Source organism: Drosophila takahashii, chromosome 2R, assembly GCF_030179915.1.
Source record: "Drosophila takahashii strain IR98-3 E-12201 chromosome 2R, DtakHiC1v2, whole genome shotgun sequence".
NCBI lineage: Eukaryota > Metazoa > Arthropoda > Insecta > Diptera > Drosophilidae > Drosophila > Drosophila takahashii.
The window spans coordinates 16,739,175-16,751,870 of record NC_091679.1 but is presented as its reverse complement, the minus strand read 5'-3'; the positions used below and the strand labels follow the sequence as shown (position 1 = coordinate 16,751,870).

The window sequence follows — 12,696 nt, the reverse complement described above, 5'->3', positions numbered from 1 at the left end:
TTGTAGAACTTTTACGGACGCAACAGACAAAATGTCCCTCATGGGAGTGTCGGTGGGCTCCTCAAGCCAAACATTCTCTAAGTCTGCGTGGTCTAATATATTTGGACTAACCATGTTAATTTTTGCAAGTGTGATCGCAAGTATTAAGTTCTGCAATTCCATCATGATCATCCTGTTCCGAGCAAGCAATGTCTCGTATAAATGACCAGTGTCAATTTGTGAATTTTTAGCTGATTTCAGGATTTGGTTGACTGTTGCGGCAAGCTTATTAATTTGATCTTGTACTCTATTGTTAATTTCCACCTGTCTATTGTTTAAGTTAATAAGTTGCAATTCAGTAAATTTGATCTTTTCTAAATCTTCTGCGTCTGGTGTTCCTGCCACGATCTTTAATGCTGACCCTAGAAAATCCAAACTTCTAGCCACCCTATGGTGTACGCCCAATGAGTCAAGTAGGTCTCGGAGATGAGCGGTATCCACGCTCAAAAGCTTTTTCATGTGCGATAGGGGAAACATTTCGCTCATGTTGTCCGTTTTCTCAACCACGCGCCTATATTCAGACAGATTTGCCGAGTGTCTTACGAACGCATACTCTTCCCAAACCAGGATGCGACCATCAATGATGGGAATGTATTTCGCCTGGGAATAGTCAGTTATGTGGGTCGACGCCGTAGTTAGAGACAAGATGAAGAGGACGATTTTGAACCTGTGAAATGAATTCGAAGCTATATTTTTGTTTATGACAAGGTTGCCCACCACCAACGGAAATTAGCTTAAACTTAAAAAATATGTTTTACCATCTATGCCTATAACTATTAAAAGTTGGGCCAATTGGCTACGAAAAGAATTAAAAATTTGTGCCAAGTGGCTAAACAGAAATAAAAGACATTGTTTTTTTTCTGGTTGGTTAAATTATTTCAGGTTGTCTTTGTGGACCACCCTCCCCTTAATGAGGACCGTGGTCCCCATGTCCGCTTCCACAGTTTTCTCCTGGGCCTGTTTTATTTTATCCTGTATTTCGTACTGTGGATCACTTGACTGTGCTACAACTACGTCGGCTGGCCTCTTGTCGATGACCGAATGGATAGACTTGTTGTATTTAGCAGTGGCCAGCAAAATCAGTTCAACGGTGTCGCTGATGCCTTTGTCGATTTTAAGACATCTGGCCAGCTCTACCAGAGTGCTGAGGAAGCGTTCCACTTGTCCGTTCGAGACGCTGTGGAGAGGCGGTGCATTCGAAATGCTGACGCCGAAGTGATTTTCCAGCATGGCCAAAATGGTGTGCGAGTTCAATGATGGCTCATTGTCGCAATATATGACTCTAGGTTTGGGGAAGACGTTAAGTAGTTGTAACAGAGCCGGTTTAAGATCCTCTATGGTTCTAGAGGGAATTGGCTGGACCATTGCAAACTTTGAAAATTTGTCAATGCATGTCAGAAAAAATTTTTTATCTGTGGAGAAAATGTCTATGTGTAGCATTTCTCCGACCTGAGATGGAACTGGCGTTTCGCCGAGCTCGTGTTTCTTTGGATGACGGTCGTATTTTGCCTTAGCGCAGGTTTTACAGTTAGTGACGATTTCGTTTGCTAACTTGGTCATTTTTGGAAAGTAGTATTCTGAAAGTACTTGCTTAACATTTTCCTGCGCTGACCTGTGAGCTCTATTATGCTCGGCTGTAAGGATTTCCCGTCTTTCATCGACTGCAAAAATATCCGTTACACGGTTCTTGCAATGCCAGAACTTGGTGGCTGGGAATTGCCGGACCAATACATCCTGAATCATCGCCAGCGTGTGAAGATCGCAGTGAATGGCGTTTACGCCTTTTGGGACAATTGCGTCTGCAAGCTCCTCAAGCAACGACTCCTTGCATGTGAAGTCAATGCTATGTCGTCTCTTGTTTCCGAAAAGAACGAAGCTGCGTTTAGAGGAAAAGCGTGCTTCCTCCAGAGTTATCTGGTTTTGAAAGCAGTTTAATGGCTTATCCGTAGTTTCAATGGTGTGCGTGAGTGACATTTCACTGTGAATAGTGGCCGCACACGAATAAGCTTCTTCCTCCTCCACAACGTTAAGTTGCTGTCTGGAGAGGGCATCTGCGACGAGGTTATCCTTGCCGGGCTTATAGAAGATTTCAGCGCCGGACTCGTCGATGCGAGCTTTCCACCGTTTGATTTTCGCATTTGGATTAGATTCTGACACCTTTTGTAGTCGGGGTACCTTAGCATCACGTTGTCGGATGCCAAGATATTTCGTAGTTTCTGGAACGCTTGTTGTTGCGCCTCACAGAACTGAACCGGAATGTTTCGTGACCTGTGTCTACTAACTGTTCCGTTTTCCCCCTTCAAGATGTCCGATATAGGCCTTGCTATTGCTGCGAAGTCCTTAATAAAACATCGATAATAACTGGCTAAGCCTAGAAATGATCGTACCTCAAAAATATTTTTGGGTTCCGGAAATTCTTTTATGGCCTTTACCTTTTCTGGGTCTGTTGTAGCACCGTTACAGGTGACTATAAACCCAAGGAAGCTCACACTTTTCTTAAAAAAGCTGGACTTTTCTCCCGATACTCTCATGTTCGCATCGTACAGGCACTTAAGAACCCAATCCACGTGCCTAATGTGAGCGTTCTCATCCTCCGAAAAAATGATTACGTCGTCAACGTAAGCATAGCAGAACTTGCCGATCTGCTCCCGTAGGATGTCGTCGATGGTCCTCTGAAAAATGCTGCCTGCATTTTTGAGGCCAAACGGTAGTCTGCGGAATTCGTATTTCCCCCCATTCACCGAGAAGGCAGTTTTCTCACGGTCTTTTTCCGCGAGAGTAATTTGGTGGTAGCCGGACTTTAAGTCCAGCGTTGAGAAATACTTGGCTTTTCCCAAGTTTCCTAATATCATTGAAATGTTCGGCATGGGATAACGATCAGGTATTGTTCTTTCGTTTAGTTTGCGAAAGTCCAACACTAACCGCATTTTTTTGTTTCCATCCTCATCGATTCCCTTTTTATCCACAACCCATATTGGGTTATTATAGGGGGAGACCGATTTTTGGATTATGCCGTTTTTAAGCAGATCGTCTATCTCTTTGTTGACGAAATCCGCCGCCCCATGGGGTAAGGGTACAATTTGGTGTAAATGGGCTCTTCATCGAGAGTCCTGATGGTAGCTATTACCGACGTATTATATGGCAGGGCTTCATTAGGGTCAGCGAAGGACTTTTTTCTGTCCTTTAGCATTTTCTGGAACGCTGCCTTTACTAGAGGAGGTGCCTCTGAGCAGTCCACCTTAGTAAAGTTGACGTCTGGGCAGGTGTGGAATGAAATCTGTTCCACCTCTGTGCCCCATTTAAGTTGACCCGACGCCAAGCATAGTGATACCCCTGCCTGTTTTAACAGGTCGAGGCCTATTATCCCGTTAAATGTTTCTAAATCCCGTAAAATAAAAAATGTGGCATTCGTGTTAAACAGTGCCACACAGCATTTCTCTGTGATTTTGGTCTTGCCGTGAATGGAATGAACTGAGAATTTTGATTCTACCGGGCGAACGCCTTTCAACCCTTTATGTGGTCGGATAAAATTTTTGGACGCGCCCGTGTCAATGAGGAACTTCATGTTCACCCCCGCTACTCTGCGTCCGATGACGGGTAGCAGGGATTTTCCCCTAAAAAATTTATTGTGTCTGAGTCGTACTCGTAAATTGAGTCATCGTTTATTCCCGCAGCTGCGACAGAGGCAGCATCGGCATAGGATTTTACGACTTGTTCGTCGTTCTGAACGACATGATTAACCCTCTGTTGTTTCTTTGGGTTACCCGTGCGATCGGAAGTTGCGGGTCTTCTGTTCTGATAAGTAGGGACTTGAACAGGGTGGATTACCTTGGAGACAGATGGATCTACATCCATGGGCTCCTGCGTATTTTGAAACTTGTTGTTGCGCGGCTCATTATGAACCTGTGCTTTAAACGTTTTGCTATAGTGCGGGTTTTTGCCGGCACTATTTTGCGGGTGTCTTGTCCTGTTGACGACTTTGAGTCTTTGGACTTGACTTTCGCTCCTCTTGGCTTCTTGCGAACGTAGTCGCGAACTGATATCTCTCGTGGTTTGATTGCACCTCTTGTGCCAGGGCTAGGGCCGATGGCATATCCTTCGGCTTTGCCGAGAAAAGCATGTCAGTGAGACTGCGTTTTAGGCCCGAAATAAAAACCCTTAGCGCGTCATCACGGAATTTTTCACATAGAATTTTCGCCATACTTTGTTCGTAGGACATGTTAACCTTGTTGGTCAATAAGGTCAGCTTTTTCTCAACCTCATCGTAGTATTGTAATAGGGTTAGGCTACCCTGCCTGAGGGTGCCTAGCTCTTGTTCGATGACGTGCATCGGTCTTTTGTCGCTGTAAGTAAAATCAAGACGACTTACGATCGCGTCGAAATTTAACACAGTTCCAAATGAGGATAGTACTGCGTCGGCAGGTCCCCTAATTTTGCTTCTAATAATAATTACCGCCTGATAGTGGCGCGAACTACCATCATATCGTCTGAATATGTGATATGCGGCCGTGGCCGCCTGTCTCCAAGAAACATACGCTTCCTGTGGCCCCGCGAATTCGGGTAGGCATTTGACTGCGTCGAGGGGCTCGCTACACTGAACGTCATCCCTGATTTGTATGGCCGCGTATACCCTAATTTCTGGGGCCGGCGCCGGTGCTTGGGCTGCGGCGGGTGCCACGCGTAACTCTGTCACCTCGCTGGCCAGTGTATTGATAGTTAACCTTAGTTGTTCCTCCCTTTGTCGATTTAAGGCGGCCTGCTCTGTCAACGCGTTGCCAATGGCCGCCTGCACAACCAGCCTAAGTTGCTCGGGATCCATCCCACTACCTGCTGGGGGGTCTATTCCCGCGTTTACCGGAGTTGAAGCCCGAAGGGATTCTTCGTTATCGGAATCTGAATCGCTCGGGTACTGGTCAGCGTTTCTATACTGACGAAATTGTGCACTCATGGGCTTAAATACCCTAACGATATGCGAACGTAAGCAATTAAAGAAAAGAACAACAAAGACAAAAAGACGACGTGGAATGCGGGGTCATATTTCTTTAAGACGGCGAACGGGTGGTTCCGTTCACTAAATTCAAAGCTAGCGAATATAGTGCTAATAGTAATAATAAATTGATATGAATTATTTGGGATATAGCGTAAATAAGAGCGATGCGTTGTATAACTCTTGTTGGGAAAAATTTATCTGCAATACCTAAATCGTCAACCAAATTCTGATTCCAAAATTCTGAGTCCGTTGTAACTCTTTTATTTATTATTTATTAAGGCATCGATTTTTCACATGGAGTTGCAGAATTAGGTTTTATAAGTAAAAAGTTATTGTTCTTTTTAGTTAAACAAATTAAAAATTTTTTTTTTTTTTAATTTAAAATAAGTTTTTTCCTTTTTTAGAAAAAATATATATATATTTTGTTTAACTGTTTTATAACCTTGTGCAGATTAGAAAATATTTAAATAAGGGGCTCACTTACATGTTTTTTTTCTGTGTGTGTGTTCCCTCAAATTTATTCCAAAATTAATTTACGTTGAGCGCCAATTAGTATCTTTGGTGACTGGCCCGGCGGCGGTGCCGCTCCTGGACGGGCCAGTGGTAGACGGGGCACAGGCGGGGTGCTTGTTGTAAGTAAGGGCACCGGCAGGGTGCTTGTCGTAGGCAGGGTTATGGCTGTCTGCTAGACAACTATGACCGCTGATGTGCTGGACGAAGAGTAACCACTGCGTGGCTGTCGTTCAGGTGGTTGGGGGCTGGCTGCTGGCAACTATAATCGCTGACGTACTGGATGGGGGCAGCCGCTGCGTAACTCTCTTCCGAGTGGTTGGGGGTTGACTGCTGGCAACTATAATCGCTGACGTACTGGATGGGGGCAGCCGCTGCGTAACTCTCTTCCGAGTGGTTGGGGGTTGGCTGCTGGGCAACTATGGCCACCGATGAGTCAACTGAAGATTATGGTGAGGGGATGACTGTCCCCCTATGCCCCTGGCCTTGAGCTCAGTGGACGAATGTAAATAAGTTTGACGGCGATGCCGGAGTAAAGTCAACGAGCAGTGTGCTCTTTATTTAAGACATGAAACAGTACTGAATACAAATTCTCAACTTAAAGCTGACAGAAGCTAACTCAAAGCGGCCACGCAAAAGTGCTGTGTTTGCCGGCTATGCATGAGCATCCGGTCAAATGCTGTGTCAGCGATTTGGCCGGTGCATGTTATTCGGACAGCCGGTCATCGACTCTGTCCGGTTGACTTTAGTTAACTTATATATTCTTGATCAGAGTCACTAGCCGAGTCGATATAGCAATGTCCGTCTGTCCGTCTATCCGTCTGTCCGTCTGTCCGTCTGTCTGTCTGTCTGTCTGTCCGTATGAACGCTGAGATCTCAGAAACTATAAAAGCTAGAAGATTGACATTTTGCATGCAGATTTTGGGAGTTCCTACGCAGCGCAAGTTTGTTTCAAAAAGGGCACCACGTCCCCTCTAACGCCCACAATCGCTTATATACGATTTGAAAAATTTCAATATTTCGGAAAAGTAAAAATGCAGTTTTATTGTGTTTATCAATACCTAACGAAATGTAGAAGACATTATTTAAATCGGACCATTCGTTAAAAAGTTACGGCGGATCAAAGTTTTTATCTCCATCTCCTTCGCACTCCCTTTAGCTGAATAACGGGTATCTGAAAGTCGGAGCACCCGACTATAGCGTTCTCCCTTGTTTTATTTTAAACTTAATTTAGTTAAGAACAAAAACTTGAAACTTGATAAAAACATATTTCTATATGATTTTGCACTGCCATTTGATTCTATTTAGATGGATCCTCAACTAAGCTAAATAATTTGAGTATCTTTGGATAAAATAACCACTTAATATTTTGCAACCAAACCAAACCCATTTCAAAGAAGCAAGAACAAGGAACACTATGAAATTAACTGCATTAAAATATTCCTTCCGTTTCGTTACAATCAACAGTTAAGCAGGAAGTAAAAAAAAATCACTTCTATTGGTGTCCCGTGCGAAAGTCTTGATTTTTTTTAACTTTCTTAAAAACAAAAAAATGACCCCAAAGTCAGCCCTAGCACATATTTATGTGCTAATCAAGACATATAATTTGAGCCTAGTGCCGAAAGAAAAGAAGTGCTGATTGGCAACTAATTACGAGAGCGTCACGTCAAGCATCGTCAAGTACTAGGGGAGTGTAGGGTAAGGTGACGAACGATTCGTTTTTTAAACGTAACTTTTCCAAAAACCCTTATTTTTCAAAAGTGTAAAAGCAAAAAGTTGCTTACATCTACTGAGCATAAGTACAACATACTTACTGTACAGATACGATTAATCCAACGGAGCTAAATCCTACAGCGTTTGGCATGAAACATTATTTTTTTGCACTCTCAAAAACTGTAGGGTAATGTTGCAAACGATTTGTTTTTTAATGTAACTTTCCCAAAAATCAATATTTGTTTTAAAGTGTTAAAGCAGAACGTTGCTTACATCTACTGAGCATATTTATGTAAAAGTACGATTCGAAATTCCAACGGAGCCAAATACCAAAATACCTTTCCAGCTGATAGCACAACGCTATAGTCGGGTGCCCCGACTATCAGATACCCGTTACTCAGCTAAAGGGAGTGCGAGGTAGACGAAGATATAAAACTTTGATCGGGCATAACTTTTTAACCGATTTATTTTCTTCTACATTTCGATAGGTAAACACTATAAAATTGCATTTATACATTTTTAAAATCCTAAAAGATGTGGCCGCCAGGCACATTTAAAATCGTTTATGGCGATTGTGGGCATTAGGGGGGGAGTGGCACCTTGGTGAAACAAACTTGCGCTGCGTAGGAGGCCCAATAATATGTTTAGAAAATCCCAACTTTCTAGCTTTTGTAGTTTCCGATATATCAGCGTTCATACGGACAGACAGACAGACAGACGGACAGACGGACAAACGGACAGACAGACGGACAGACAGGCGGACATGGCTAGATCGACTCGGCTAGTGACCCTGATCAAGAATATATATACAAAAGTATGCAAAAGTATGTAACAGCTAGAAGGAAGCGTTTCCGACCCCATAAAGTGGGGGAGAGTGGGGTAATTTCGTCAGCATTTTTTCAAAGCTATTTTTTGTCCATCTTGAGACACGTTATCATATTTCTATTTTTATTGTTGAATGCGGTTAGCACCAAGCTTTAAAATGTGACATTCCCCTATTTATACCCGTTACTCGTAGAGTAAAAGGGTATACTAGATTCGTGCAAAAGTATGTAACAGGTAGAAGGAAGCGTTTCCGACCCTATAAACTATATATATTCTTGATCAGGATCACTACCCGAGTCGATCTAGCCATGTCCGTCTGTCTGTCCGTCTGTCTGTCCGTCTGTCCGTCTGTCTGTCTGTATGAACGCTGAGATCTCGGAAACTATAAAAGCTAGAGGATTGACATATTGCATGCAGATTTTAAGAGTTCCTACGCAGCGCAAGTTTGTTTCAAAAGGGTGCCACGCCCCCCTAACGCCCACAATCGCTTATATACGATTTTAAAAATTTAAATATTTCGGAAAAGTAAAAAGGCAGTTTTATGGTGTTTATCAATACCTATCGAAATTAAGAAGAAATTTTTTAAATCGGACCATTCGTTAAAAAGTTACGGCGGATCAAAGTTTTTATCTCCATCTCCTTCGCACTCCCTTTAGCTGAGTAACGGGTATCTGATAGTCGGGGCACCCGACTATAGCGTTCTGTCTTGTTTTAAATTACCTTGGTGATTTATAAAAAATCAAAAAGTAAAACCAATATACTGGGGCAATCTCGCCACATAGGGGGGTAAAATCGCCACACTACTGGGGAAATTTCGTCACCTGAAAAATGTAGGGAACTTTACGCCTGTAAGTATGCTACACTGATCAAGCGTACCATTTTTGTTGACGTCCTATATTTGTTGCTGCTGCCGGTAGTCTGTTCGTTAGCCAGCTCGTCAAATAAAAAAATATGTATCACTATGGACGGCAGTCCACGTAGTGACGAAGCGCACCAGGAGAGTGTGCGAAGGCGACTACTATTATATAGCCGCAAAATTGAAAAATTACACCAATCGAAAGGTATAAAAACTTAAAGGATTGCATACCAAGACTTTAAGAAAATCAATTGGGTTGGGAGAGAGAGCGGTGAAAGTGAAATTTGGAGCTGTTGGGGCCGGTGGGGATAATTGCCCCCTCGCAATGTTTTAGTTCGATTTCTATTGAAAATACCCGTCGAATGAGGGGTCATATGATAAAATCCGACGCTCCGTTCAAAAGTTTTAGCTAAAATAAGATTTTCTTCGTCTTCCCAAAATGAAAATTTAATTCTGTTTGTCAGTTTGTCCAAAACATGTTTTTTAAGTTTACCTTTTTTATTTTTCTCAAAAACTGCTCTAACGATTTTCCTTACAACATTAAACTGTAAAGCCCTTGAGATTTCTTAAATTTTGCTATATAACACATTACTGTAAAAAGTCACGTTTAAAAGCTATGAGAGCAAAAGTAAACAAACAAAAACTTCTGATATCAAATAAAAACACCTCTAAGGGCCGTTTTCTCGTCCGTACTTTAATTTGGCTGCCGGGACAACGGAGCGATAAACAAAAAATTGTTGTTGGGTTCGCTTGCGAAAAAGCGGTGCTATTTGTTTTGCAAAAAATTGTTGACTTGAATCTAAAGTAAAGAAGTAAGTGCATTCATTTGATTTTACTAATTCCATATAGTCAAAAACCATTATTGCAGGGAAACGACAATATAGTCATGGGTTCATTTTCCAATAACTCTGAGATTTTACGCAAGTGGCAGTTTTCTTATAACTGTTGGCGATTGTTAAGGAAGTTTCTTTTGGTATAACGTATTTTTCAAAACAATTTATGAAGTACCTGCGTATTGAAGATCTTTAATAGCCAAGTTTCCGAAAGTCATTGGAGCCATAGTTTGCACGCATGTAAGAATTCAATCTCCCGGAGGCGATTGCGAAGGCACCGGTTCAACAAGAATTGTCTCCTGTTCATCGGTACTTTCTTTCTGCCGACATTGTTTTTTATTAGTTTGAAATTTTGTTTATATAATTAGCTGTTTTATGGTATTTTTCGATTAAGTTTTGACAATTAGTTACTCATCTGTTGTGGGGCTGCGGCTGCCACCTAGACTCAAATTAGTGCGCCTTTTATTTGGAGTTTTAAATGACGGACGAGAAAACGAAAACCGATTTGCCACCGGGATAAATTTATCCTTCCATTAGCTAAATTTTACTATACAGGACGGACGAGAAAACGGCCCTAAACGAGGTAAAAAATTAGTGACGATCGCACCTTCAACGTACAAAAGTTCTGATATCAACTTTTGTGACGAAAAATGATTTTAGATGCGACTAAATAAGTACGCTACCTACAATTTATTCATTCGGCACGCTACAACAGAAAACTTTCGTGTAGATATTAAATATTTGCTAAAGCGACGAAATTACCCCACTCTCCCGTATATATATACTTGATCAGGGTCACCAGCCGCTTTTAAGCAAACTAGTCTCTCAGTTTTTAAGCTATCGGGATAAAACTTTCCCAAAAGTCGGATCGGACAATTATATCTTATAACTCCCATAGGAAAAATCGAAAAAAAACGTAAAAAAAATTCTAGCTTCGGTGTTTTCTGAAATATTAACTTCTACTCTTGGGAATGTTATTGTTTTAATATTCATGAATATTATTATAATATTTCTGCCACATGAGAAATAATAGAAAATTGAAAATCTTTGCGATTCATTTATTAATAGGAATGATCTGCTTCGGCTTGCCGAAGCTAGCTTCCTTTCTTGTTTTAAAAGATTTTATAAGACAATTTTTTTTGTATCTCCAAGTTTTAAATTATAACTCGAGTTGCGCCCAACCAATTTATATAATATATGTTTCAATTTACAACTATAATATATGTAATCAAAGTTTTTATTTTATAATGTATATTTTTTTAAGGATGTTGAGCGACGACGCCTTAGACGTGGTCATGTACTAAAGGAACTTTTGGAGACGGAGCGCATCTACGTACATGAAATGAGCTCAATCTTAAAGGTAATAAAATTCTACATATCTTTGGAGCAAACATTTATAATTTTATATATTCTTTTTATATTATCCTATTTAAAATTGGAAAACCGTAATTGCATGTATTCATTATAAAACAAAGCAAGAGAGAACGCTATAGTCGGGTGCCCCGACTATCGGATAACTGCATTTTTACTTTTCCGAAATCTTTAAAGGTGTGGGCTTCAGACACATTTTTAAATCGTTTAAGGCTGGAACAACATTGCGCTGCGTAGGAAGCCAAAAAATATGTGTCGGTAATCCCAACTTTCTAGCTTTTGTAGTTCCCGAGATCTCAGCGTCCATACGAACGGACAGACAGACGGACATGGCTAGATCGACTGGGCTAGTGACCATGATCAATAATATATATGCTTTATAGGGTCGGAAATGCTTCCTTCGAAGTAAAGTGTCGTGTCGACCATCAACATTTAAAAGTTCTGATATCAAATGTTTTTGTTTGTATTTCGCCTTCAAAAACATATTCTACTGCAGCGTGCCGAATGAAAATACTTTATTAAACATGTTTATTTAGTTGAATGTACAAGGACTCGTCTCAAAATTTGATTTCAAAAGTTTTGTATGTTGATGGTGGTATAATACTCGTATAAACTATTATAATGAGTCAAAATCTACCAAGTGGGCCACCCCTGTTTAAATGGTTCAATTTTCATCGAACTATGTGACTTTTCCTGTCGTCTGTCTGCTTCTACGCAAACTAGTCTCTCAGTTTTTGAGCTATCGGGATGAAACTTTCCCAAAAGTCTTCTTTCTATTGCAGGTAGTATATATATCGGAACCGACCGCATCGGACTACTATATCTTATAGCTCCCATAGGAAGTTTCGTCTCGATAGCTCAAAAACTGAGAGACTAGTTTGCGTAGAAACAGACGGACAGACGGACATGGCTAGATCGACTCGTCTTGTGATGCTGATCAAGAATATATATACTTTATGGGGTCGGAAACGTCTCCTTCACTGCGTTGCAAACTACTGACTGAAATCATAATACCCTCTGCAAAGGTATAAAAACGTTAAAAAAAAAATCTAGCTTCGGTGTTTTTTCAAATTATTTATTTATTTATGTGTTAAAGATGATAGTAAAGTTTACAAAACTAAAACTAACATAAGGGGTTGTAGTGCTAGCTGCGGAGCCTTCGACTACCTGTTTTCATACCCTTGCAGAGGGTATTATGTAGAGCCCTGCACAATCAACCTGACTTGTTTGTCAAACCTTAAAACCAACTGACCTACTTGAAACCCATTTGACCTGGGTCGTTTGGGTTTGGGTATTTGGGTAAACGGGTCAATTTTTACCCAAACCCAACTACCCAAAAAAACGGGTCAAGTAGGTCAGGTCAAAAAATATTATAGGTAAGGTCGGTTTGGGTTGGGTTTCAAGTAACCCTTTCTACTTCAGTTCTATTACATTTTCATATTGAATCGAAATATTTGTACGTTCAGTGAGCAGCAACTTAGAAAAATTGAGGAATCCACAAGTGTAAGTATTCCAGGGTATTTATGCACATAAGTGTGGTAACTTTTATGGATAAATGT

General features: G+C 41.1%; 1 protein-coding gene across 1 annotated transcript in view; it reads left to right on the top strand.

Moving 5' to 3' along the window:
• The window catches only part of LOC108054920 (guanine nucleotide exchange factor DBS), a 253,926-nt gene that overhangs the window by 117,276 nt on the left and 123,954 nt on the right, over positions 1-12,696 (top strand). Inside the window, exon 3 of the mRNA XM_070212541.1 lies at positions 11,031-11,126. Coding sequence (XP_070068642.1) covers positions 11,109-11,126 — 18 coding nt within the window. The 5' untranslated portion in view covers positions 11,031-11,108. The remainder of the gene's footprint in view (positions 1-11,030; positions 11,127-12,696) is intronic.